The sequence below is a fragment of the Anopheles ziemanni genome, unplaced genomic scaffold (genome assembly GCF_943734765.1).
Source record: "Anopheles ziemanni unplaced genomic scaffold, idAnoZiCoDA_A2_x.2 scaffold_12_ctg1, whole genome shotgun sequence".
Taxonomy (NCBI): Eukaryota; Metazoa; Arthropoda; class Insecta; order Diptera; family Culicidae; genus Anopheles; species Anopheles ziemanni.
The window spans coordinates 465,969-491,125 of record NW_026690043.1 but is presented as its reverse complement, the minus strand read 5'-3'; the positions used below and the strand labels follow the sequence as shown (position 1 = coordinate 491,125).

Below are 25,157 nucleotides of genomic sequence, written 5' to 3'. Positions count from 1 at the left end.
TTCGCATTTTTCGAGTAAAAATAGTTTACATCCGCATTAAACTTCAAAAAGAAGCGGTAGTTTTATTTCAAAGAATGTAGTGTTGGTCTAGTTTCAATAATTGTGTCATACATAACTCGAATATCTTTTGTTGCAAACCAAGTCGTCCGATTTCATTTTCAGGACATCACAAAAACTTTGCACCGTATGTATTCCACTGTTTCATCAACTTCAGATTAACTGATCCGAATTTCCATCTTTGTGTAGCGCTGGAAGAATCACACGGGTTTACAAACACATCCTTTGAGTTTGTATCACTATCGATACAAAGGTTGAATCGCTTAATTTGCTGCGTTTTCTGTCAAAAAGATCGAGACATTTATTGTTAATATTTTAACGCTTCATCTTCCGCTTGCTATAACTTACATAGTCATATTGGAGAAATTGGTTTCCCTGATGAAAATGGCACGTGAAAATCGTTACAGGAGAGCGTGGTGCACTTTCCGGTATATCGAAACATTCTTCGCCATACTTATGCTGTATATCACGATGCCAACTATGGACAAAGTATTGGTTGCGGTTGGTCGGGTTTGGTTCAGCAACTTGCGCGGAACATGGATGCAGCCCTAATGGCTTTCCACGACCCCGTTGCATAGTATCGATGCATAGGGTTGGATCAGCAACGCTTTGAATGGAACCAAACGCGTATGGCTCAGGTTCTATGGGGGGGTATAGTTCCAGTATTTCTGGTGCTACATTTTCCAGGAACCATTTGAACGGCTTACAATTCAGCTTCTGTCGAATTGCCTTCATTTTAGAAAGATCTCCTGCATCGACTTTAGTGTAGCGATCCGGATCACGATCGTATATGTACTGCTTATATTCGTCCATCCACACTTCAGCAACGCGCTTATGATTCCGGGTGATAAAATCGTAGTTACGCGAATTGGGAAAGGGACTGTAGGATCGGTATATGTGGCTAAAACGAGAGCAAGGTGCATCTACCATGCGCCCACCACACTGCCAAATCTTGAAACTGAGTTCGTACTGTTCCGCACCCCATATGTCCAGCTCTTCATCGTAACCACCGAGCTCCCAGAAAAACTTGGCACCAATAGCAAATAATCCTCCGGCCATGATAGGACTGGGAAATGGTGCAGTCGGTGATGTTCTATCGGTTTCCTTGATTGAGAGACGCTTGTAATGAAAGGTCCAATCGAAAAGTCCCCTGCCTCCTTCGTCTTGCGCGTGTATACCGAACGTTTGGTCATCGATGACATCGATCAGTGGGCAGACACATGTTCTGTGGTTTTCTGCAATCGGCTCCAGAAGCGGGGGTAACCAATTGTATCCGGCTTCTGTGTGGGAGTCGAGAAAAACGATGACTTCTCCTGTGGCAACCTTCGCCCCCGCCAATCTTGCCTTGATAAGCCCGGTACGCTCCGGTTGTCGTATCAGCTTAACTTTCGGCAAGTTGCGCAGAACAAAATCTTGTAATTTTTCGTGAAGGAAGGATTTTGTGCTGCCATCATCTACAATGATAATTTCTTTTAACAGATGTGGTGGCGATCGATTTAGGGCACTATATATTGTCCGCAATAGTGTGCTCCAGTGCTCTTCATAAAAGGGTACAACAACACTTGCTATCGGAAGATAGTTGTTGTATGTGTTCAATTTGCAGCTGGAAGTAAATATAATAGTTGTAATCCAATGTTACTTCAATGAATGACGTTTGTCGAGCACTTACAGGGTATTTCGTGTAACTGCGAGTTTTTGTTGCCCTAGTTTAATATACTTTAAAAAGTTTCTATCATTTTTAAAATTCATTAAAAAGTTTAGTCGTAGATATTCAACCATTCGATGAGCAGGAACGATATTGTTTGATTGTCAGTGAAATTGACTGATCCGTTCGTTAAAATATTTCTTTTAGGTGTCTGCCTGGGTGGCTAATGTTTCTGATTCATGTTATCATTATTGGCTCTAAGCGTGGATGTTTTATTTCATTTGATTATTTCACAAATAACGATTTGACATGTTTGGAACAAACCTAACGGAAGGGAAAAAGAGCCATATGTTTTCTATTTCATTTCAAACGTTCTTGTTAAGATACGTAAAGCTGTTCAAATAGTACACGTACACATTTCACTCTGTAATGATAGCTTTATGACAATGAATTCGTGACCATATCTCTCATGAAAACCTAAGGAAAAATGTATTTTTTTTATGGAATCTTCTTCATTTACGTACCCCGGATGCCGCAAATCTGCAACCGAACGATTGATGCTAATTTTATCACTAAGCAGTGCGTTGAATCCGTTCTGAAAGTATAGGGTTTTCCTAAGCTCACTTTCACTTTCTTCTGGACTTAAGGTCGCCGGTTTTCCCTGTTCTCCCGCTCCTACGCGTTCCAGATCGTTCTGCATTTGTTCGTAGTTATGGTAGTCAATTTTCGACGCAGATCGTGGCATGTTGGTTTGTTTACTGTAAATTTCGGGTCGGTAGGCATGCCGTTTTTGCAAAAGTAGAACAAAAGCAATAGTTAGTACGATCACAAGAAGATACCGCAGTGGTAACAAAGCTCTAAGTAATCCCCGGAAATATGATCGAACGCGTGCTCGGCGTGCTTTCTGCAGTTTATCGTCAACCATATCTCGATACGCGTGGCACCGAAATGCACTGATATCGGATAGCTTTATGGTGGGTTGGGTTCGACTGTGTTGTACTGGTAGCAACGAAGGGAGCCTGTCAACTGCGCCCCAAATGTTATTACTGACGCGGCATAAAAGATAAGTGCGTGTATGTACGTGTACGATTGAAGTTTTGTCACATAAACCCCTTTAGGGCACGATGATGGTGTTTATGTGCAATAGCGACGCATTCAAACATTCCGACAGCTGTTTCAAACAACCACTTTCAACACTCACCCTCAGCAGCACATTTTTTTTGGGGTTTGTGGTGGAGATCGTGAAATTTTCAAATGCAGTGCCTGCACGTTTGGCGTTCTGAGCGTGTGCACGTTAAGTTATTTATATAATTCTCGACCGGAACCTACATCGTAATGGTTTCCCGTGTCCACCATTGCACAACGGATATTTTGAAGCAAATTGTCGGATGAATTGCCTGTATAAAATTTACCATACCCACAACAACATCAAATTATATGTTGCACATAAGATATTGGACCCTCTGATTTCCTGTTTGAACCATTTTCATGAATTTCCCATTAACTTATATTTGTTTCTTTTGCTTTTTTTTGACTCGGTTTTTGAACAAAGGTATAGAGAATCGAGTTTTGCTTTCAAAGTTGTTTTAGAACTTTCGATTGTCATTTGTATTTTCGTTTTGGTTATTAACACCTTCATAAAGAAATGTTTTCTCTAACCTAATTCCAAGCCAAACAAGCAGGAATTTAGTGGATATAGAACACAGCAGCCACACAACCATTTTATACCATATCGTTCATGTCACAATTCGAGATTACGTATCGATTTCATGTAATACATTTTCGAGTTGCGATGATTGCATCTCAAGATATCTTGTGGCATCTATATGTATTCCCTTAGAGCATAATTTGGATTCTTTTGTTGCTTTCCCCCGTCATGTGTGGAAGTTTATAAGTGTTATGTTACGTGTCCTTTGGGTACAGTTCTATCCTACGCTTGCATGACTCCTGTTGGATTCCCCTATAGAAAATTGATGGGTATACAATACTTCATTTGTACTCATACCATTTTTCATGATGCGGCATCATTAGCCACGAGGCAGGAGAAAAAAGAAGCGCGCGGCTAGGTTGATTCATCTTCAATAAACCTCGTAATAGTAAAAAACCTTCAGCGCAAACTAGAGAGAGAAGAGCTAGTCTCAAGAAAGTGTATTTTTCCACGCTGATACTGTAATGTAAATTTCCTCGATACTACCAATTTGAGATTAATTTATCATAAGGGCTACGTAACGCTTGAGTGTAGCACGTGTACATTGTTGCAATTTCAGTACAGGAATTTATTTTTATACTGAAAACATTTGGTGTTGTTCAATGTAAATTCTTTTTCAATTTTTTGTTTTCTCATGTGTTTTGCGTACTTCAAGAAAAGAATGAAAAATGCTTCGTGAAGTTTTAAAACATGAATCATAACTACTTCAGTTTTAGTTGAAATTTATACCTCGGTAGTATAGCAAGGTTTAATAGTCACAAGCATAGTAAGGTTTGCCCCTTATTTAAATTTCAACACTAAGTGGATTAGTGTTTATTAAGTATATTCGTAATACATTCCACTTGAAATGACCCACTTCTTTCTTCGATATCAGAAGCTTGTAAAGAGGAATACTCACGTAACCTAAAGCACCACACATATGCCCGAGGAGTAGAGAAAATTAGTATCTCTACTATTTATACGTGTTTTCCTCTTATTTAAAATTAAGCTATCACCACTTCCAATCTACTGACATTTTTCTTCTTTTTTTCACGTAACAACACCAAATACACATTACATATGCTCAAAACTACCAACAGATTAATGGAATCTGTATTTTATTTTTCTATTAATATTGAACAACGCATTTAATGAACGTTTTTTAACTGTTCATACGAAATGTTTAAGCAACATAAAGACTGTAGACAGATACTATAAGCAGGTAGAATATTAAATATTCTCTGGCTTTGGTTTCGGAATAAAGTAGTTTACCTTGCGTCCGTTGATTATTTGATTAACTTGAACCAAAGCTTGTTGGATCAGAATAGAAACAGTTTCGATCAAATTTAGTTCATTTTGATCAATAGGACACGAATCAGTACCAGTAACTCCATTACCATTGCCATCCTTATTGATCGTTTTATGCAGCTCCAACTTTTGATATTGGGCAACATTTAATTTCGTAACCGCCGTATCTAGTCTAATCGATCGCTTTGCGCGTCCACCTCCGGTCGCTCCAAACATTTTGCCTATCAGCTTTCGCGCAACTGTAAAAAGAAAATATAGTGAGCAATTTATGACGCTATTTTTAATTTAACAAAATGTTGGAAGAATCACGGATGTCATAGGACCGCACCATCACTATCCTTCAACTTTTCGATGACGCCGGTAGCGAAAACCATTCCCTTCTCTATGACTTTCTGCATGGCCGCATTTATGTTCTCTTCATTGGCGCGTTTTTTTATGTCATGAGCAGGGTTGGCAGTAGCCTAGAAGTTGCAAAATAAAATAAAAAAGACGAAAAGAAATAAGGTATAAAATTGTGAGTAATACAAGCTAAGGATCGTACTATCAGTAATATCATTGGCCAATTCCTAACCAAATGGCAACGTTATACCTACCAGCAGCACAAATATGCTGCAAATTAATGTAACAATGACTCTCATAGTTGAACCAGTAATTTGGGCTTAGGTTAAGTGTTTGCAATAAATGGAAGAACTTTGCGTGGTTTATATAGGCTAGCAGTTACTCATGAAAGTATATCTCGATAATAACACGAAGAGAATCTTATTTGATTGGTATCGTTGAGTAATTTGTGTGTGAACGGAACTAAATTTTAATAATTCAGAAGCAACTGATAACAATTTGTTCCGCTATACAATCATGTGGACTTTCACGGATGTCACACAAATTTGTCACGAAATGCGGTTCAATCTTTTTTGCCACCAACCATATTAGTTGCAGCACTGAGCTTTGGCGTCCCGTCGTCTGAACTCTAGCACAGCGTTCTAAAAAAATGCGACCATCTATTTTGTGGTTATCTTACCAGTTTGCCTCAAACCAACACGTGAATGGTCACTGGCTGCAAAAAGACTTGGACAATCGCTTCACCTAGCTTTTAGTTCATAATAGTTTTACAGGACTGTGCCATTTCTGGAAATATAGATGATTCTGGTGACTTGGCTAGCCATCGGCCAACAGTGAAACTGTTAGAGTTGAATAAACTTTGTCTAGGTTCCGTGTCCAGCTATTTGAGTAATAAATTCAGTTGCAAAAACAATGGGGAGCCCGAAATTGCACCATCACGATTTTATTCATGATTTCCTTTCACCAGTGGCCGAGTGACCAGACGGGGTAATTTTTGTTGCGTTTGGCGCATACGTACTGACCCTTTTTTGTTGCGAACGGTAGATCTTAATTTTTGTCACATGTTTTTAATCTATCTAGCTGGTGCCAAAATTGAAGGAAATTGTGCGTGTATGCGTGTTTTTTAAATTGATCTATTGTGTCCATTTGCGTAGTTTACTATGAAGTAGGAAGGAAACAAATTCTTAGTTTAGCCTTAAATATACATGTAGTAAGTATTCAACATCAATAATTTAGGAATGGCGCATTTGTCCACATTTTCGTGGCATGGTTCTGATGTTTCGAAGTTTCTGGCTATTACGAACGGTTGACCCCCGATCTATAATATACCGTCTTTTGGTCACAGTAACTCTCTCCGGAAAGTGGCTTAGTTCCACTAAAGGGTGTTGTGGCACATAAAAAACACATGTTTTCTTCTGTTTTTTAACTGTGATTTTCACGCATCAGAGTTCAGAATATTAGATATCTAGATATTTTATAAATTTGAGTTTTGTGTGATATTTTTGTATTTAAATTAATTGATCAACCATCCATAAATTTACATGGTTTGTACGGATTATAAAAAAGTTGTTTTGCCCGCAACGAAACAACACAGAATACACAATCAAACTATAGCGTCCAACAATGTGCTACTACATACATATTAGAAGCTAGTGGTAAAAATGAAAGAATAAAATTTTTCTTGTTATACGAGTCGGAGCAGCAAATGAATACGATGATTATCGAAAAAGTTTTCGTGAAGGAAATGCAATCAGTCAAAGGAGCAAAGCGCGTCGGGAAATGATAACTTTGCAGGCACACTTGAACCATGCCGAAGGCTTTATGAATGAGTACTCGAGGAATAGCTTGCGAATGAAATGGGGATTGCACCACAGCCTTAGATACTGATGCTGGTGGTAGTGTATCATGTTTCCATCCTCGTGGCGATACGATGGAAGCGCCAAAGCATACGAGTGATGAATGCAAATACATGTTTATTGGACTATCAACAAGTTACCGAAGCCTTGCGCTGTAGCAATCATTCGGATGACGTCCTTTGATTGTGTGGGCAGAATGAAATCTTTCCTTCCGGCGGCAATAAATGTTGTCAGTCTTATTTTAGGGATGCTTGTTTGTCGATGATAGAATGAATTGTTGGGTACTCTGCGCGCAGAATATTCTACTGAACAATTTATGCACTTGTAATGAAATTAAATCATTTAAAGACTTAACGAACACAACGTTTCTTAGTTTATTTGTTGTTCATAACTGCTTCCAGATTTATGGAAAACAGATTCAATAATTATTTTGAAAAAATATAGCATTTGGGGAAATTTTAGGAGAGCTTTACAATTGCCACATTTTGAGTGGTAACTCAGTGCGTCCAGCACAACTGTTGCCTGTTTTTTTCTGTTCGGGAGCCACGCTTTTCTGTTCGTGATAAAGGGAGTGTTGCTAAGCATCCCATGATGTTATAAATGGCAGAGCAGCTCTATTGAGCACAGTCACAGTCGGTGAGTGGGTATATTTTGTCCTTGTAGGAAAATTGTTGAGGCTCTCGACCAAAAGGTTGTGGCAGTACGCATGCGCCTACGTTCGGGTCGCATTCATTCATTCATTCGCCTGCATGAAATTTTTCAAGACTGGGCAGATATAAAAAGGATTGTTGAATCGTACGCTTGGTCAGGCGATTCCGGACGCAGCACTAAGTGTGACGGTACACGGATTCCAGGTTTTAGTTGGTAGGGCTCATGCAAGTGTATGTCTCTGCAGGCTAGTGCCAAGTTTGCAGCGTTCAGGATATTTATAGCGGTGTGGATATGTTTTCTAGGTGTTGGTTGTAGTTTCTTCGGAAAGCAACACTCTGTCTATCCTCAGTTCAATGAAGTGTTTTGTCTGTGCGTTGTTAGTCAATTACGATTTCCGATTTATTAAATATGATAAATCATTACCTACAAGTACACTTGTGCCAATAAAGGTTATGACTGAATCGAAAAGACCGATTTTGTGATGTGGTGTCTAAGTGGTTCGTTTATTAATCTATCGCGAATGTTGTGCTTGTTGTTTATGAGAACATAATGATTTGCAAGGATCGTAATCGAAAATATTCTCCAAGCAATGCGATTTAATTGAATCATCAAGCGTCATTTTTCAACCCCCCCAAGGTTGTCTTTTCTCGCTTCCTCAGGCAGTCTTTTGGATTTGGATTGGTACATTAGCAAAAGTAACATGCCCAGGCACAGTGCCAGTATTAGCACCAGCCCCAAATATTGCATACATTCAAAAAATTTTGGGCCTCTTGTTCATTACCACGAAGTAGACTGACCTTACTAATAGTGGGGAAAAGTAAAATTGATAGTGATTTTTCTGCAGGTGGCTTATAGAATTTCCAACTGACGATGTATTCACTTGATCATTTTGTCATTAACAAACCATGTGTAAAAGTTGACACAAGTATGGTGATGGTAATTTTATTATTGCAGCATATTTACCCTGTATACTGTATACCTTAATCAGGACTTATGGCTGTGTATCCTGTTTCGGCACATGAAAGAAGGAAAATATCGTGTGTTTGAATAAACAGGATTTGCTCACTATTCACATTCCAATGTAAAAGGTTGAAAGTGTTTTGTTCTTTCCAGGGTACTTAATCTTAAATAGAATCGTAGTGCAGAAGAACAGTGTTAATATAAGTTACAAGGTTGTGCTTTTGAAAGAAAATAGTGTTGGTGGTTGTACTCGGGATATAAACGCGCTGTGAGGTGTAAATGAGTTAATAAGCGAAACACCGGTTACTAAATTATTGTCAAAAGTGGCTACCTAAAATACAATGGTTCGATGCGAAAAATTTGGTCTGCCAAAGATGTATCTGAGGATTTTTACACTGCTTATCCTAGTATTCCACCATGTAAGTATAATTAGCAAAGTAAGAATGGATGCCTGTAATGCAATTAGAATTTATTGGTTTGTTGATAACTAATAGCTGGCCACATGAGCAAAGCAAAATTAGTGTTGAAAATTGAAATCTCTTGATTTAAAATAATAAGTATGTGCGATGACCACAGACACCTTTGTACAGTTGAAATAACGTTTGGATTAAAAAAATAGACAAATTTCAACGACCTTTCATGTAAAAACGGAAAACGCAAGCAACTTTCTGTTAAAAGCAAAATGAAGAGTAGCATTTCTTTTAAATTTAGAACAAGTTTGACAACTGTATAATTTAAGTTGAATCCGCCGTGGCTAAAACATTAAACCATCTACGTTTGGTTGTGTGTTAAAATATCCAGCTTTATCATGGATCACGTGACCAAAGATTATTTAAAGGCAGACAAGTGGTAAAACATCCTGATACTTTTTGTTGCTTTTGAAGCTTGTTACAGTATATTTAAAATGTTTTGGGGTCCCTTAACTCCCATAGAACGCCATATCGTGGATGAAAGGCAGCGAGAAGGCTTTGCACAAAGTCGAAGTTCTTCGTGTCAAGACTTCTGGCGTATGGAGGAGTGTATAGTGTGCCGTACCTTCTGGAATTAGGCAAATTTATCAGAAAACATCAGAAAGAGTACGATTCAGTAGTTTGGACATACCTGCCCACAGTAAATCAAATATAATTGATATACTTCACATTGCTAACCCTTCTTATGCCTCTCAACTACAACCAATCGAAAATCATTTACAACACTTAAAGGTAGGAACTAACGGAATAGTATTATATTTGGAAATGAATGCCTCACAACAACTGAAAACATCGTTACACGATTGGTTTTGTCGGCTATGGCTAATGTTTCGGCCAAGGCCGCTTTGTTGGCCGTAGGAATATTTTTTGAAAGTACTTAACAGATGTAACTTCACAATAAAATTGACTTCATTCGAATAACTTGGTTAACTTTTTTCTTATCAACGATGAAGGTTTGTCAATTTTTTTAACGTTGCTCTCTTAGGTTTTAATTTATTAATCTTGCAAAACAATCTTAACTTTAATGGAGCTAAAACCATCCAAAATCAGTGAAAAAACACAACATACGTTTCAATGTTTTCATGTAACCAAAAGCGGGATCACATTTTGATCAACAATTTTGCTTTTTCGGGAAAATAAAATCAAGTAATAACAAGAAATTTAATTGTCTTTAAATCTCACTGCTCGCCACCACCGTAACTTTTTTCGGTGTAGATATTTGTTGACACTGTAGGTCAGGGGTCGGCAAAGTCGAGCCCGCGGTCCAAATTCGGGCTGCCAACTGATTTTATCCTTCCCGTAAGAAAATGTTAGTGCTTCATACGAAAAACCCATCTCAATTTTATCGGATTTGCTTACATTTTCTTCACAACAATGAAGATCAGAATTGTTGGGCGAGGTGTTCTTGTTCTATGCTGAAAAAAGTCAAAATTAAAAAAAAAAAAACTTCAAAAAGTTTAACGATAAAATTTCAAATATTTTATCACTTCTCACGTTCTAAGTAACTTTACTAATTAGAAAGTTGATACTCTATTCAAAATGGTACTACCTTGAAAACATTAAGTCATCGTTTAAGGCAGTGATGTCAAACTCGTTTCACCTTGCGGGCCGCATTTCCTCCCGAAATAGGTTCGCGGTCCGCATTTTCTCCCAAAATAGGCTCGCGGGCCAAACCATATAATTGATTGGAGTGATGAAAATATGTTCTTATGAATGTGGTTTTATCTTAACAGTCAATCATGTTTTACATTTTCACATTTTTTCGTATTATATTACTTCTTATAAAATTGAAAAATTTTGAGTAAAAGAGAGGGGTTGTTGCTCAGTCGTTTTCCAAATTTTAACGAATTCAAATCAAGTTTATTGAAATATATGTTGCAGTTCAACACTATTGTGTATTTTGTTAATGATTTTAGAAAAGTAAAGGTATACAATTACAATAGCTAACTTATTGCTCCGCATTTCTTATTTTGTATGGAATGGTCTTGTAGTTCATCACGTTTGTTTTCTATAAACACTATTTATCCACTTGTCTAGAAAAATCTGTGTAAAACCTTTGCTGCAAAGTTGCATATCACTTTCATATTGAAATTGTTTAAATTGACATTCGTTCAGTTCTCTTGCAATTCGCAGATCGTGAAAAAATTTACATTAAATATATTGGTATTTGCTATAAGCCAATACTCAAGGATCCAAACTTTCGATGTAATGTTTCAAAGGGGTCGCGGGCCGCACCCAATGTTCTTGCGGGCCGCATGTGGCCCGCGGGCCGCATGTTTGACATCCCTGGTTTAAGGTATCCGGCCTGCGCTGTCGGCAGAAGCGGATCCGTTCGGGGGCCCCAAGCGGTTGGATAAACGGGGCCCTCCAGACATTTCCATTGCTCTAAGTGTTTCTATACTTATGGCCAAAATTGGACTTATTTTTTACAACAGTTAGCAATCCTTTATACACGTAAAGGACGCATATTTGCTTATTTTATGAAATCAGACATTAGATCTTCATTATCTGAAAATAATCACTCTGAATTAAATTTTTATTTTTTTAATTTAAAGGGTTTTTAAATCGCTCTCAAATTATCAAATCTTTTTATCAATTTTAACAGCGATGACGAAAACATTTTAAATTATTTTTTTGCTGGTGGACCGTGGACCTCATAGGTAGATCCGCCTCTGGCTGTCGGTTTCCTTTTAATCATCTGGAAATTTTTAGTAATTGAATGCCGAGCCCTGCTGTAGGTTGTTGAACGCTTACTTACCAAACTAACTGTTTATGCTGTTAGCGTAGGTCCTATTTAAGTTGGAATTAGGAAATTATTCAAATTCTAAAGAAACTTTGAAATCGTTGAAAATAAAACAAAATCATTGACATTGATGCCCTGGTTATCCTATCCTTCTCGCGGCCACCGCTTCTATATTCCGTTCCACATAATGCGCTCCGCCCTCCTTCTTACACGCTGGTATCTGTCTTGTCTACCACGTCCTAACTTATCTAATGCACCGGCGCTACCGCTCGGCTGCCGCGAACCCCACTGTTTGGATTAAGTACTGTGATTTTGTAAAGCCGGTGTGTCAAACAATTTTAAAGTTAAATACTAATAATAATAATGATTATTATAATAATAATGATGTCTATTGAAGATATGGTGCCTAAAAGCATTATTATTAATATATATTATTACTATTATTATTCCAGGTAAATGCTCAATACTATGAGGGAAGACGGTTAAAACCTTGCGAGCTCGAGACATTATTACGTGACTTAACGTACCCAGATGAAGGATATGAAATGCATGCTGCTGCCCTCCGCACTCAACTACGACACATTTTGGAACAAGAACCATCTGATAACTATCAAACTGTTGATGAGAGCTCTGAAGCTGGCAGTGGTCATTACGAAGACAAACGTTCGTACCGGTCGTTGGTGCGAGATGGTGCTATTTTTGGAAAACGTAATATAGATGCACTAGCACGGGCCGGTTTGCTACGCAATCAACCAGATTATCTGAAACGCAGTTTGGCTACACTGGCCAAAAACGGACAACTGCCATCTCGCGATCCTGAATCGGAAGACACCACCCCAGACGGCGAGTGGACCGAGGATAAACGGAATGTTGTTTCAGCATTCAAGTCCGGTTACATGGCAAATGGCAAGCGAAACATTGCGTCGTTGGCTCGAAAGTATGAGCTTCCCGGAAAACGAAATATTCAGTCATTGCTTCGTACCGGCATGTTACCGTCGATTGCTCCAAAACGCAACATGCAATCCTTAGCTCGTGATAATGCACTTCCGGGGTACGGAAATTCAGACAAGCGTAATATTCAAACTTTGGTACGCGGATGGAGCTTACCGAAACTGAATAATAAACTCTCTGATGGGTCAGGATCAACTGGTGATAACGGTAAGCAAGACAAAGTAATGCAAATAATCTGAAGAACATAAAAGCAGGTCCATATGATGTTTTATATTTTAATTTATGTTTAGTTATAGGGAATAGTTAGACCTAACATAATTACTCTTTGCTCGGTTTTTCGGAAAAGGCCTTACGAACAAATTCGAATCTTGATAGAGTTAATACAGTTAATTGGTTATCCTTAATATTGTAAAACCTCTACACCATAGAACTTTTTTTTATAATCTCCATTTTAAAGCTTAACTTTTTTCATGATTACAATGATTATATTGAACATGATAAATTGTAACTTTTCACAGAAAAGCGTAATATTCAATCGCTAAAGAACTCGCAAGGTGGCCGAAAAAAACGTGAGTTGTACTACGATGATGTCGAAGAAAGCAGTCCGGAAGTTCTAGAACCCGTACACCAAACGGTTCCTGTTGACTATGAGGAACTAATGGCGGCGATGATTCAAACATATCCTTATTACAATACAGACAATCATCTCGAACAGAAGCGTTTCCTTGGTAAGTAATTGACAAATATTCATTTGTGTGGCAAAATTTTATATGAATTAAAAATCTCTCAGCCATGTCCATAGTCCCGGCTCATGTTGTGATCAAAAGCTTTTAGATAAGTTACACTTAACAATAGCAATAATGTTTGCAACGGCTACCGCCAAAAGCGACTTTGAAAGCATGCCGAGGTAGTGAACATGGTCATCTGATGGCGTTGGAAAAATGATATTTTTTTGTATTCTGTTCCTCTCTGACTGTCCGATTCAAACGCGCAATCAGGTTCCCTACCCCGAGTTGGAGCATTGAATCGCTATCGTCAGTATACGAAACGGAAGTATACACGCGATGTTAGTGATGAATATTCTGGTTTCGGATTTTCTTATAATAACGAAGAGGATACGGCCTATAACCGCGATAATATTATTGATGATAACATCCCGAGAAGTAGCAAAGGATACGTTATAAATGGATATGGCGAAAATGAGCTAGCAGACACCAGGCCTACCAAACGTCACATTGCTTCTATCGTTCGTTCTGGCTGGGCGCCATCGTTCCGACCGTTACGTGGAAACCGTTTCAGCCGGGCCGGAAGGGCGAGGTCTCAAATAGTAGGAAGTTGAAGCGGTTGCTTGTTCGTAGATGTTCTATCAAAGGAATGAGATGGATGATGATGATGTTTGACTCTGTTTGCATATTGCTACTCCCTAGTCCTTCTGGCAATTATGTTTGCAAGTGTACGCCTCCTCGTTGTTGTTTCTAAGACATAAAGAAGCTGCTATAAATGTCCCTTCCTGTTACCAAGAACCTTTTTTTTTGCATACTTCAACTCCACACGTCTTACTACTTAGTAATGTTTTTGACCAATGTCTTAAATAAATGTTCCAATGGTTTAGTTGTTAGTCTCCGGTCAAACACCTTGGAAGGTATAGTTTTTGTTGTGCACACTGTAAGAAAATTAACTGTCACATGGTACAACATGCTTTTTAGAGTCTATCTGTAGCAAAGGCATGTGAAGAAAGACACTGTGAATCTATCGATAGGGATTTTAGGGTAAGTTTGAAATTCTATCAGTTCTTACTGTTTTGGGCGAGAAAAGACAAGTCATTCTAATTTAAAAATATTGCACTAAATGAAGTTTTGTTTGGTGCTGAATGTTCGTCGGTTGGCGTATGTGGATAACTAATTGTCCTAAGCAGGGAAGGTATTGGACATAGAATTCAAGTCGCGCACGTGGAAGAGCAACGGCCGTGTTCTAATCGATGTATACGCATTGCTCTTACGGACCCTTGTATCAGCTATTACTTTCCTTAACCAGGATGTATCTCATGCTAGGTTGATATACTTAGGTATCAGTAACAACGTTGACACAGTTGCTTTCAAATTACAGTCCTCTAAAGTGACCATTACAAGAGTAACTGACATCGCGCTTTCTAGAAATACCGCGCTTAGCAGTCTTTCTGTACGACTGTTGCTGGTGTACATAAGCAATCAGTTATGTAAATAAAAAGATAACTACCTTGAATCGAAGAATGTAAGGTCAAATGATAAGATAATAGAGTACAACAGCAATTTTGTATGAGATGAGTATATTCTATCTTGTACACACATGTGTTTAATGTACTGCATAATAAGGTCATATATTCTGAAACTCTTTCAACGCTACGCGCATTGTTTGTATCGTGTGTGTTTATTTTTGCGATACCAACACTATTATTTATATTTTAACAATTTATTTAAGGATTTTTGGCAATGGAGTATTCATTTATATCATTCGAAGAAAAAACACACAGTCTATTTTATTGTACACGACGCTGCCACAACATATGAATGAGCATTATTCGTTCCAAGAAAAATCCCTATCTGGGGTTGTATTCATGATAACAAATATCTCCTGCAAAGAGTATTTACACTAGTTATTTTTACTTTTCTTCTTCCCATTCATCGGCAATGAAAAACAAAACAAATGTTTACACTGTTAAACCAAACAAACCTTAGCACGTCCACGAAGCAGGTGATCAGCATTTCCTGTTGTCTTTCCAGTTTCTTAGCTAGTTTCCAATTTATGTTTTATTCAATACAAATAGTTTAATGTATATGATTGCATGATTCTTCGAAACATTCGAAATAGTTTATCATAGATGTATATCTTGCTCAGAACATAAATTAACAAAAAGGTGTCAAATTAATTGAAACTAGTTCAACAAATCCATTGGGAAATAAATCATAACCCATAAATCTGTGTATTCAACGTTGCAATGAATTGTTTTGATCGGTTGTTTCGTAGTAAAATATGTGTGATTAAAAAAAACTGGTCAGTTGCATTTTTTAATTTGCACGCACTGTACTTTTTGAAAGTTTCGTTTGAATTGTTTTTTATTGATAAATTTTAATGGACTGAAATATCTAATTTGTATGTTCGTCCGTATATTTTACCCTGTTGCTTGAATAGGTCGAATTTTACTCCCGACCAGAGCCACTACGACAGCCAACCAGCGGCGTATGTAGACAATGCATTAGCGGATTCCGAGACACCGTTAGCTGGAGAACTCCAGGGCTACAGTCCTCGTGGGGTGCAGCTCCACCCCGAGTTGCCGCGCTACACTGGAGAGGTCTTCGTGAATCATCCTTACGCTCACGAAGAATACTTCAGTGAACGAATGAGTCCATTTTACACGGCCGAGGAGTACCGATGCGCCAGCCGCCTGCGTAAGTTGCTATACCATCTTAAGAAACAGTACTATCTGGACAATAAGTACATTCAGGCTATGTACGGTAGAAGTACGGGGTTTTATAAATAATTTGTATTTTGCTAGCTGATGTTTCTAATATGGAGAACAACTTACCAATTACCAAAATACAAAAACATAATTTTATTTAAAGAAGCTATTGTGTAATATGAATAGATCCTTTAAGTTTTCAAGGGAGTGTTTGAAATCTTTATTATTTTGTGTCTTCAATTGCGACTCCATTGAATATAAACACAACTTACAACCGAATGAATTGTAATCGTTTTTTGATTGTAAGTTCATTCGGTATAATATCAAAATATTCTCATATCTCTTTGCTCATATCAAATATTTAGAAAACACAATGGAAAACTGAAACAATAATCAAGATGGTAGTGACAGCCTCGTATATGTAACTGTCCAATGCATATTATACACGAATCTTTGAATGATGATCATATATTATCCTGATGCAAATTGATATACATTTGTGGTGTTTGGAGAATTAAATATTTAAAACCTGGAGATAAGTAGCTGAAAACGAAATGATGGCTGGTGCGGTTATTTTAATTGATCTACTCAAAAGATTATGAAACATTGCAAAGATTCCAGGCATTCTGAGCCAATTCAACAATACATTTGAAAAATCAACTGGCATTGTGATTTTTTACTCTTCATTCAATAGTGTAGAGTAATCCGATTACTCAGGATAGCAGGAGCTGGAAACATTGTTTGGACGAAACGTACTGATATGCCTTACAAGCGTCTTGCGTTAATTAGGGAGTATAATTATTTTATAATACATAAAAATTTAACGTAAGATTTCATTAAACCTTCAATAAACAAGATTGATATTTGTTAAAACACCATGTAAAATATCTCAACTTTTCTGATATGAGCTCACATTACTTTTGACTTATTTTACTTTTGTTCGATGGTGTCAACTATTCTTAGCATGAAAACAATAAAAACAATATACGTTAGAATAAAAACACATACACACAAAAGGCTAACTGGGAAACGGTCAAATGGTTCGCTAGTACAATGTTTCAGCATTCTGTAGCATTTCCTTGCTTACAACATAAATTGGATGTTAGAATAACTGGAAGCTTTGCTAATGCAGCCCGAAATTTGTGTAAAAAATGGCTACGCTAATAATGTTTTAACATCAATTTAAATTGACAATAATATCTCGATTTTCACTCGTTTCTATACATTTTTGAACGACTTCTGCCGTTTTATGTTATAAATAAAGGTTGTAGCTTTGAAAATGTTATTCCTTGCACGGGCGTGGTTTTCACGTTGAAGTCCGACGAGTGAATGAATCTTGTGGAAAAAATTAAGAGATAAAAATACTTCGATTACTTATTACAAAGCCAACATGCGGCAATCAATTATAAGAAAATGCATTTTGATCCCATGCAGTGTGAAGAAATGGTCGAAAATTTTATATTACCTAATATCTCCATGTACATGATATTTGTGATGATATTGACATTGACAGCTACACAACCTGTTCTATAAAGGAAATACGAATAAAACATTGGCACTTAGGACAATAATATGTCGTACATTTGCGGCAGCGTCATCGGAGTTGGGCGTTACAACAAGGAGGATTACAATAATGACACAATGCCATAAGACATGCACAGTTTTCCCTCAAGGATAATTAGTATCGATTACAGAATCAAAACTCCAAACAGTAAAATAGGAATTATATCATTGTGACCTTTCCCACAAAGAGTCTGCCTACGTAGAATGGGGTAAACAGATTGACACACTTGAAGTCTGAAATAATAAATGTTTACTGTCAATGTGTAATATTGCATCGTAAGCAAAATCTGACAATAAATGGCAACAATAATAAAATAAAGATATATTAAAATATGAAATATTGTAGGACACTCAGCAGGTGCCTAGAAAAGTGCTGGAAAGCTAGTATTTAAATGAATGCAGTGCAAACAAGACAATAATTTATCATTGGCATAGATAAAGCATGCTCACATCCATGCGTATGACAAGATTTATATCATGAATATTGAAAAGTTTGTAACTGGTGTGTTCCATATAACATTAAAGTTACTTCAAGTAAAATATTATACTGCAGAAAAAAACGCATAGACAAGGCCGCCCTGGACATCCACAGGATTGTAATTCTGCTCATAAGAAGAGGTCGTTCGATTTATTTTTTGTGAACTGTATTTTAAAATAAATGAAGAAACATTAATGTCGGTCAAAAAGTGTAAACATGTCATTCGTTTGGGTTCCGACAAGCATCACTACGTAAATATAAATACATGATATATGAATACAGATATATAAGAGCTAATCATAACGATTGAACCACTTTCTCCCTAACGATCTGTGCAATGGTCGCATGAAAATAAACAAAAGTCCTTATAATGAAATATAAAGCATTCAAATAAAATTACACGAATGAATTCATAATGCTACTTTACAGCGCGATATTTGTTTTATTTAAATAAAAATTTTGATGGAGTTATAACTGGGAATGAGTTAATACCTTTCGAATAACTCAACCCATATCAGCAGATGTGGTAAGTATAGTAGATGAATTTGTAGGATTTTTTTCAGTTATTGTAGTGATCCAAGGTAGTATGCTATCGGTTTGGTAGAACTGTTCTGTGTTACGTGTTTTAAAAATGGGTTTGAGGACGGAAGGAAGCCTATCGTCTTCGGAGCTGTCATCAGTACGTCGTGATGTTTCGAGACCATTCTCTTTTCCAAGGTTGATCGTTGGAGCCTTGTTTGCACCATTGCCACCGATCCAGTCGAACATGGATGGATTGTTGTTGCCCGATGCACTAACAACATTAAACATGTGATTGTTGTTATTTTCTCCAGGAAAATTTATCGTGATTTCGCTTCCATTGGCAATTAAAACGATCACCGGAGAAGCTCTGACGACCTGTCGTTGAGTTAAAGGTAATGGTGTGAAATCTGCACTTGGAATTGGAGGAAACACACATTAGAAAATCACTACAAACTATTTTCTCACCGACGCTAAACTGCAGATCATGAGAAATAATGTTTGAACTTCTGGTACCGAATAAATCATTTTTAATTGAAATGTTAAAATGTTGTTTGTGCTAGGTTTGCGTAGAAATAATAAATCGAACTAGATGAATTTAGTTACTAACAAAGGTAGGAGCAAAGTTTCTCCTATCTGATGTTGCTCTTTGCAGTACTGGCGTCATACTGCTTACCAGCGGACTTCCGTTCTCTGCGCTACCTGTACCTGTGTGTACTTAGAGCTTTTAGTAATAGCGCACTAGAAAACAATAATCCATATGTGCATAGAAATGCATGCTTATAACAACGAAACACCAACTCTGAAGAAAGTGTCTCAAACCTGTTTTTAAGAGAGTAAACCCTTCCTCGTTCAAGAGTAACTATTTGCCTTGTGAGTTTAGCCTTCACGCGTCATGATACTTTATTAGCATTCGTTTCCTCCAAAACAACATTACTTGTTTGCCGTGTTTTGTGTTATCACCAGTGGCGTATCGTCCACCTGAGCAACCTGTGCACTGCACAGTCATGAATTTATAAAAAGAATCACAAAATTATTTGTTTAGTTATGGTATTGTAATTTCCACCCGCAATAGTTGCGTTCAATATCTACTTAACGCTTTACAACGCTGCGCTGGGCACTTCTGCTGGTGCACCGCTGCTACAAACGAGCATCTTTAATCAAATAAGAGCAGTTCTCTTAACCACAGTCTCATAATTCCATTCTCATTACGAACGGTGAAGAAGCGCTAGTTTTCTTATTAGCAAGAGACAAATCCAGTTGGAAAGTCAATCAGTTTTGTTTACGGGTGGGCACTTCTGCCAGTGCACTAGCCAATCGTATATGTACACATTAGTTCTCTCGTGCATGTGTTGAATGCGTCCATGTGAAATTGTCAATGAATAGGTACCTTTCCTGTGCACATTAGATTGTACCCAGGCCGGACCCGAGGTGAGTGTGACTTGCCAAATAAGAATTTTCTTCACAGACATTGCCTAACCGCGGATATATTTATCGAGTAGATATTGACGTTCGTGAAGTAAATTTGGAAGAAAATAAAACTTTGAAATAAAATCGAAGAAACAAACACGCAAATATAGCCAACAATTTAAAGCTAATTGAAAAATGTCTAAGCAGGCATGCTGTACTGGGCAATACTGCTGGTGCACACAATTTCAATCGAAAGATTTTTCATGCAATTGTTCTATTTAGCGTGAAATTACCAGTCAATGTATACATAAACATTGAGCAGGACATCGTAGATGAGCTGTTTCATCTCTCTCGTTTCATCAGCAACTCGTTTTTCAGGTAGATTCAATTAGTAGCAATTAAAGATTGCAGAACATCCTGATCACTGAACATCCTGACCAAATTCTTCCTCGTGTGTTGTGTCGTACTGGTTCTAATAAACCACGTTATATGGTTACCTTAGAAGGTATGACTTTTTTTGAAGGTGCACAACCATCTCATTTTCTCACGAGACGCCACTGGTTATCACTATTAATTGCATAGCTGCACATTGTCTAGTTTTTTGCATTTTCGTATGAAAATGTCGGTATCAAAAAGATAACAAAAATGTATCTTCCTATACCCGTCATAAAAAGCGCCTACTAGTTTTATAGTTTAAAAGTTAGTCAATTTTTTTTTATGTGGCACGACATCCCCAAGTGGGACAAGGCCTCTCTCCGAAGAGAGTTTGTGTGACCGAAAGACGGTATATTATAGATCGGTGGTCAGCCGTTCGTAATACCGGAGGATGCCAGACTCGAGATTCGATCCCACACCTGTGGTGTGGTGTTTTCTCGCGCTACCGCTGCGCCATGGGCACCCCCTAGTTAGTCAATTAGTGGACAGAAAAATAGAGCCTTAAATTTAGTTTCCTCTTGAACGAAAAGAAAATGTATTCCAATAGTTGTGAAAATTAAAAAAAAAGTACACAGGGTTCGTACGTTTTTACGTTGAATTAAAACAAATTGCCTCTTCTCTTGTTCTTTACGTACCAATATTCAGATAAATTACATCCTACTGGAAAGGTTTTAGCGTACCTGACAGTGATCGGTGCTAATTTTTATTTTGTAATCATTGGGAATATTTTAGTGGATATTTGTTCGTTGGTGCGGCGCCTTCCGTATCTTGGCCAACACGTTAAAGAAAAACTGGACGCCCGATCGGTGTCCTCGGGAGCGCTCTGGTGAACTCGCTCTAACGCGCTAGAGCGAGTCCTTTCGTTTTAGTACAGTTAGTAGCTAAGTTGCCCGAGGTTACTTGCTTTATTAAGGTGCTTGTGCACCAAGGTCGCCTCAAGGTTATTGTGTTGGGTATCAGGAAAAATAATCACGGATTGCTAGATACATAAGCGGTACAGTTACATGCAGCAGGGCATCGCTAAATTCCGGTATCGATTTGATAACATCTATTGGGTATCTTTAACCGTCATAAAAAAATGCTAAACTGTTTATTTGATTTTTTTTATACGTAATCCAAATAGATTAAAATAAAAAAAAACATTTTTCCAAGTTTATCGATTTGACACCGAGGTTTAACGATGCCCTGATGGGTTTAACGGTTTATTAAGCACCAATTAAATTTCGGTGTTTAAAGGTATATTCAACTTGCTTAATGATGCTTACGCTATCCATAGAAAAATCCTGTAATCTGATCTTTCCGACAAATTTACCGACTAAATGTAACCTTTTACACCTGTTCCTGCGTAAAAGACGGTGGCCAACCTATTATTCTCTGAGGTCGAAATCGGTGCGTTTAATTAACCCTGGTTTTTTTCCGATACCTAGCACAATTACAGTTTTAGTTATGAAGCAGCAAGAGCATTTACAAATATAGAACAGCATTTAAAAATATCTTCCGAGGATAATAGTGTAGTGGTATATTCATCATCTTTGGTTCTAATAAATATAAAAGGAAAATTTACTTTGTGCCACATACTGTTTTCAACGCTATTAAATATTTTCGAAAGAAACAGATTTATTATTGCAAAGTAAACTCAAAGGATACCACTGCAAGCCATTCGCCTAGCCATTTAGCCACAATATCCTAGTGTTGGATTATAATTCTTTCCACCAACACAACGCACCAAGTTAAATAGTAATCGTCGATTAAACCAGAAACACTGGAAATAAGTTGCTGGATCGTTGCTGTTCGGAAAATTTCCCGGACGGGGGCATCTGTAGACGCACTCGCCAAACGTAGATCCAGTAATGAAATTGAAGGTGGCTCCTATCGGGCACTGAAACACGATGGGTTTTTGTCCAGAACCAGCACAGAAACCGAAGTAACGCTTCGAAAGGCCGTATCGCACATTGCCTACGAAGTTTGCACTACATTGTAGAGTAATGCAGCGCGAGAATACATTTTCTTTGGCGCACAACTGGACTGCTTCATTGAAGACGTATCCAACGGGACACGCGTATACGGACGATGTATCTCCGACGTTAGCACAAATGTGATAAATATGGCAATTACTGGCATCTGATTGTTTGGCATAAACCAAAAAAAAGATGAAAAAGAATTAGCAAAATCAGATTTTAGTTAGTGCCATGAAATCAAAAAGTACTTTTCTACAAACCTGGAAACTTTCCTACAGCTGAGCAAATCACGGCCGAATTTTGCATGTCTTCGTCGCATATGTCCGCAATGGGTACATTCGAACAACTATCGGATGTTGTGCCATGGATGCAGTAGGGCTGATCCGTTGGGCAAAGCACTGTTTGACTTGGACCTAAACACACCCGAAGTGTGGTGCAACTGTCGCAAACGATCTGCTTTGTTCCATCGCACACGCCAGATGCTCTTCTCGCCCTTGTATTAGGAACTGTTTCGTTTAAAAGAACCCCTACATCAAAGCCAACAACACTCGCTCCAGACTCTTGTAGTACCTGAGCAGGTGCCGAGGTAAACCCAGTGGCTATCAAAATAAAAAGGACAACTGCACAGAGTACCATTTCGATCTTCACTATTCTCGCTGATGTCCGTCGCTGCATTTATGAAAGAGTTCGAGTTTATCTGCGGTTATATTGAATGTCTGAATGATTCATCAAACATTTGTTGAAATAATTCTTCCGTGACAATACTTCATGCATATGCTAATCTCGTCTTCAACTTGCTTCAAACATCATGCCTTTATTTTATACAAGAAAATCGTTGAAAATGTTTTTTATCAAAGTGTAAATAATTGTGATGCCATTATGAGAGCTATATCAGCTATATCAGTCTCATCATACTTCTAGCTATATCAGTCCAACTCAGCACGGGTTCGTTCCAAGGCGATCGACTACCACGAACTTCATCTTGTGAAAGCGTCGAATTCGCCAACTTGTAGTATAAGCGTAGCCTGGACTCCGGCACACAGGTTGACGCAATTTACCTGGACATTGCGGACACTTACTATTAAATCTTTGTATTGTTCGATTGTGCGTTCGGTACTAGAATATGCTAGTGTTGTATGGTGTCCTTCTGCTGCCATCCGATCTCAGGGGATTGAGACCATTCAGAAAAAAGCAACACGTTATGCCATTAGGTTGCGGCCTTGGGGGGCAGGGGATACCCTCCCTTCGTACGAGGCTAGGTGCCTGCTACTCGACCTACAACAGTTGGCAACGCGGCGTAAGACAGCTCAGTATTTATAGCAGGACTTATTAATAACCAACTTGACGCTCCCAACTTGTTGAGTGAAATACATTTTTCGACGCCAGAAGTCTTCGGCCTCAACAGTTTCTAAGTGTAAGGCATTTTCGTACAAATTTCGGCTGCGGCAATGAGGACCTCTTTATGTGACTCTCTGCGTTCGCGTTTTTCCTAATTTTGTAATATAGTTCATAAGTGTTCATGTAGACAAACAATGTCCGATGGACCTAATAAATAATAAACACATTTTATAAAACAATAAAAATGATATGAATGAATTTATTTTTTTTAATTTTTTTTTTATTTTTATTTTAACCATAATGACTTTATCTCAATCTTACCTCTTTCACTTAGTGATGCGATATGATAGTACATAGTACACAAGTTTTAGCCTATGTTCAACCGACTACAATTATGTTAAATGTGTTTTAAAACAAAAATTTTCCATGCTATTGTACACTTTATATAATGTACGAAAATATGGTTTTTATTGATTGCGTTGAGAAAACACAACACCGTCATTGTGTCGATAAAATACAATACCTTAACGTTGAATTGAAAACGGTGTTTGTAGGACAATCTACTTCTGTGTAAACAAGACGTCCGTTCGAAATGTAACACTGAAAGTAGGAGTTTGGATTGTTACTATTCGGGTAGTTTCCTTGGCCCGTACAAGAGTAAACACATTCACCATAAGGTAAGGAAGCTGAAAAGAACGTAAAAAGAGCTCCGTTCGGACATCGGTATACTTGAGCTGGTAAATTTTGTCCGTCGCATATGGCATAATATCGACGACTGGTGCCATACAATACATAAGCAGGACTTCCAACAACACACCGAACTGTGACACAAGCTGTCGATGAGAGTTGGCGCAAGCATGCAAAAGTCGTTATATCGAACACGTATCCAGGAGCGCATCTGTACACGTTAGAAATACTGTTGACGGCAAGACACACATGATAAACATTGCAATTGTTGGGATCTGAAAATGTAGTTTTTGTTGACTTTATATAAATTCCCATTGTACCAGAGTTAATACGCAGACCTGGGAAAACTCCTGACGATGAGCATGTGAATGGTTGGCTTGCTGTTGATGCGCGACACTCATCGGAAGGTATTGGTCCACATCGATCCCCTGCAGTTAATGCGGTGCAGTATGCATCGCTTCCACATGGTATGGAAACGTCGATTTCTTGTACACCAAAACATGGTTTCCGAGATGTACATGAATCACATATAAAGTTTTTAATTCCATCACAGTTTTGCCTAACAAACGCTCTGCTGTTGAGAGCCACACTTTTTTTTTCTGCCACTTGAGCATAGCTTTTTTCACCAATCAGACATATCACCGACAGTAGCAAAGCAAACTGCAT

The 25,157-nt window shown here is 37.9% G+C and overlaps 5 protein-coding genes across 5 annotated transcripts; 1 reads left to right on the top strand and 4 right to left on the bottom strand.

Moving 5' to 3' along the window:
• Positions 1-166: 166 nt before the first annotated feature.
• On the bottom strand, positions 167-2,627 carry LOC131292854 (N-acetylgalactosaminyltransferase 6-like). The gene is made up of 3 exons (XM_058320947.1): positions 2,227-2,627; positions 406-1,660; positions 167-337 (listed from the first exon to the last, which is right to left on the bottom strand). The coding sequence occupies exons 1-3, from the start codon at positions 2,625-2,627 to the stop codon at positions 167-169; spliced, it is 1,827 nt and encodes a 608-aa protein (XP_058176930.1).
• A 1,992-nt stretch (positions 2,628-4,619) lies between these two features.
• On the bottom strand, positions 4,620-5,335 carry LOC131292852 (uncharacterized). Its single transcript, XM_058320946.1, has 3 exons — positions 5,291-5,335; positions 5,026-5,158; positions 4,620-4,936 (listed from the first exon to the last, which is right to left on the bottom strand). Exons 1-3 carry the CDS (start codon positions 5,333-5,335, stop codon positions 4,620-4,622), a joined length of 495 nt encoding a protein of 164 aa, XP_058176929.1.
• A 3,509-nt stretch (positions 5,336-8,844) lies between these two features.
• LOC131292851 (neuropeptide-like precursor 1) lies at positions 8,845-16,184 on the top strand. The gene is made up of 5 exons (XM_058320945.1): positions 8,845-8,922; positions 12,169-12,874; positions 13,186-13,399; positions 13,832-13,984; positions 15,836-16,184. The coding sequence occupies exons 1-5, from the start codon at positions 8,845-8,847 to the stop codon at positions 16,182-16,184; spliced, it is 1,500 nt and encodes a 499-aa protein (XP_058176928.1).
• Positions 16,185-22,180: 5,996 nt separating this feature from the next.
• LOC131292850 (uncharacterized) lies at positions 22,181-24,159 on the bottom strand. The gene is made up of 3 exons (XM_058320944.1): positions 24,126-24,159; positions 22,727-22,972; positions 22,181-22,629 (listed from the first exon to the last, which is right to left on the bottom strand). The coding sequence occupies exons 1-3, from the start codon at positions 24,157-24,159 to the stop codon at positions 22,181-22,183; spliced, it is 729 nt and encodes a 242-aa protein (XP_058176927.1).
• A 143-nt stretch (positions 24,160-24,302) lies between these two features.
• Positions 24,303-25,157, bottom strand: LOC131292849 (uncharacterized). The gene is made up of 2 exons (XM_058320943.1): positions 24,830-25,157; positions 24,303-24,766 (listed from the first exon to the last, which is right to left on the bottom strand). Exons 1-2 carry the CDS (start codon positions 25,155-25,157, stop codon positions 24,303-24,305), a joined length of 792 nt encoding a protein of 263 aa, XP_058176926.1.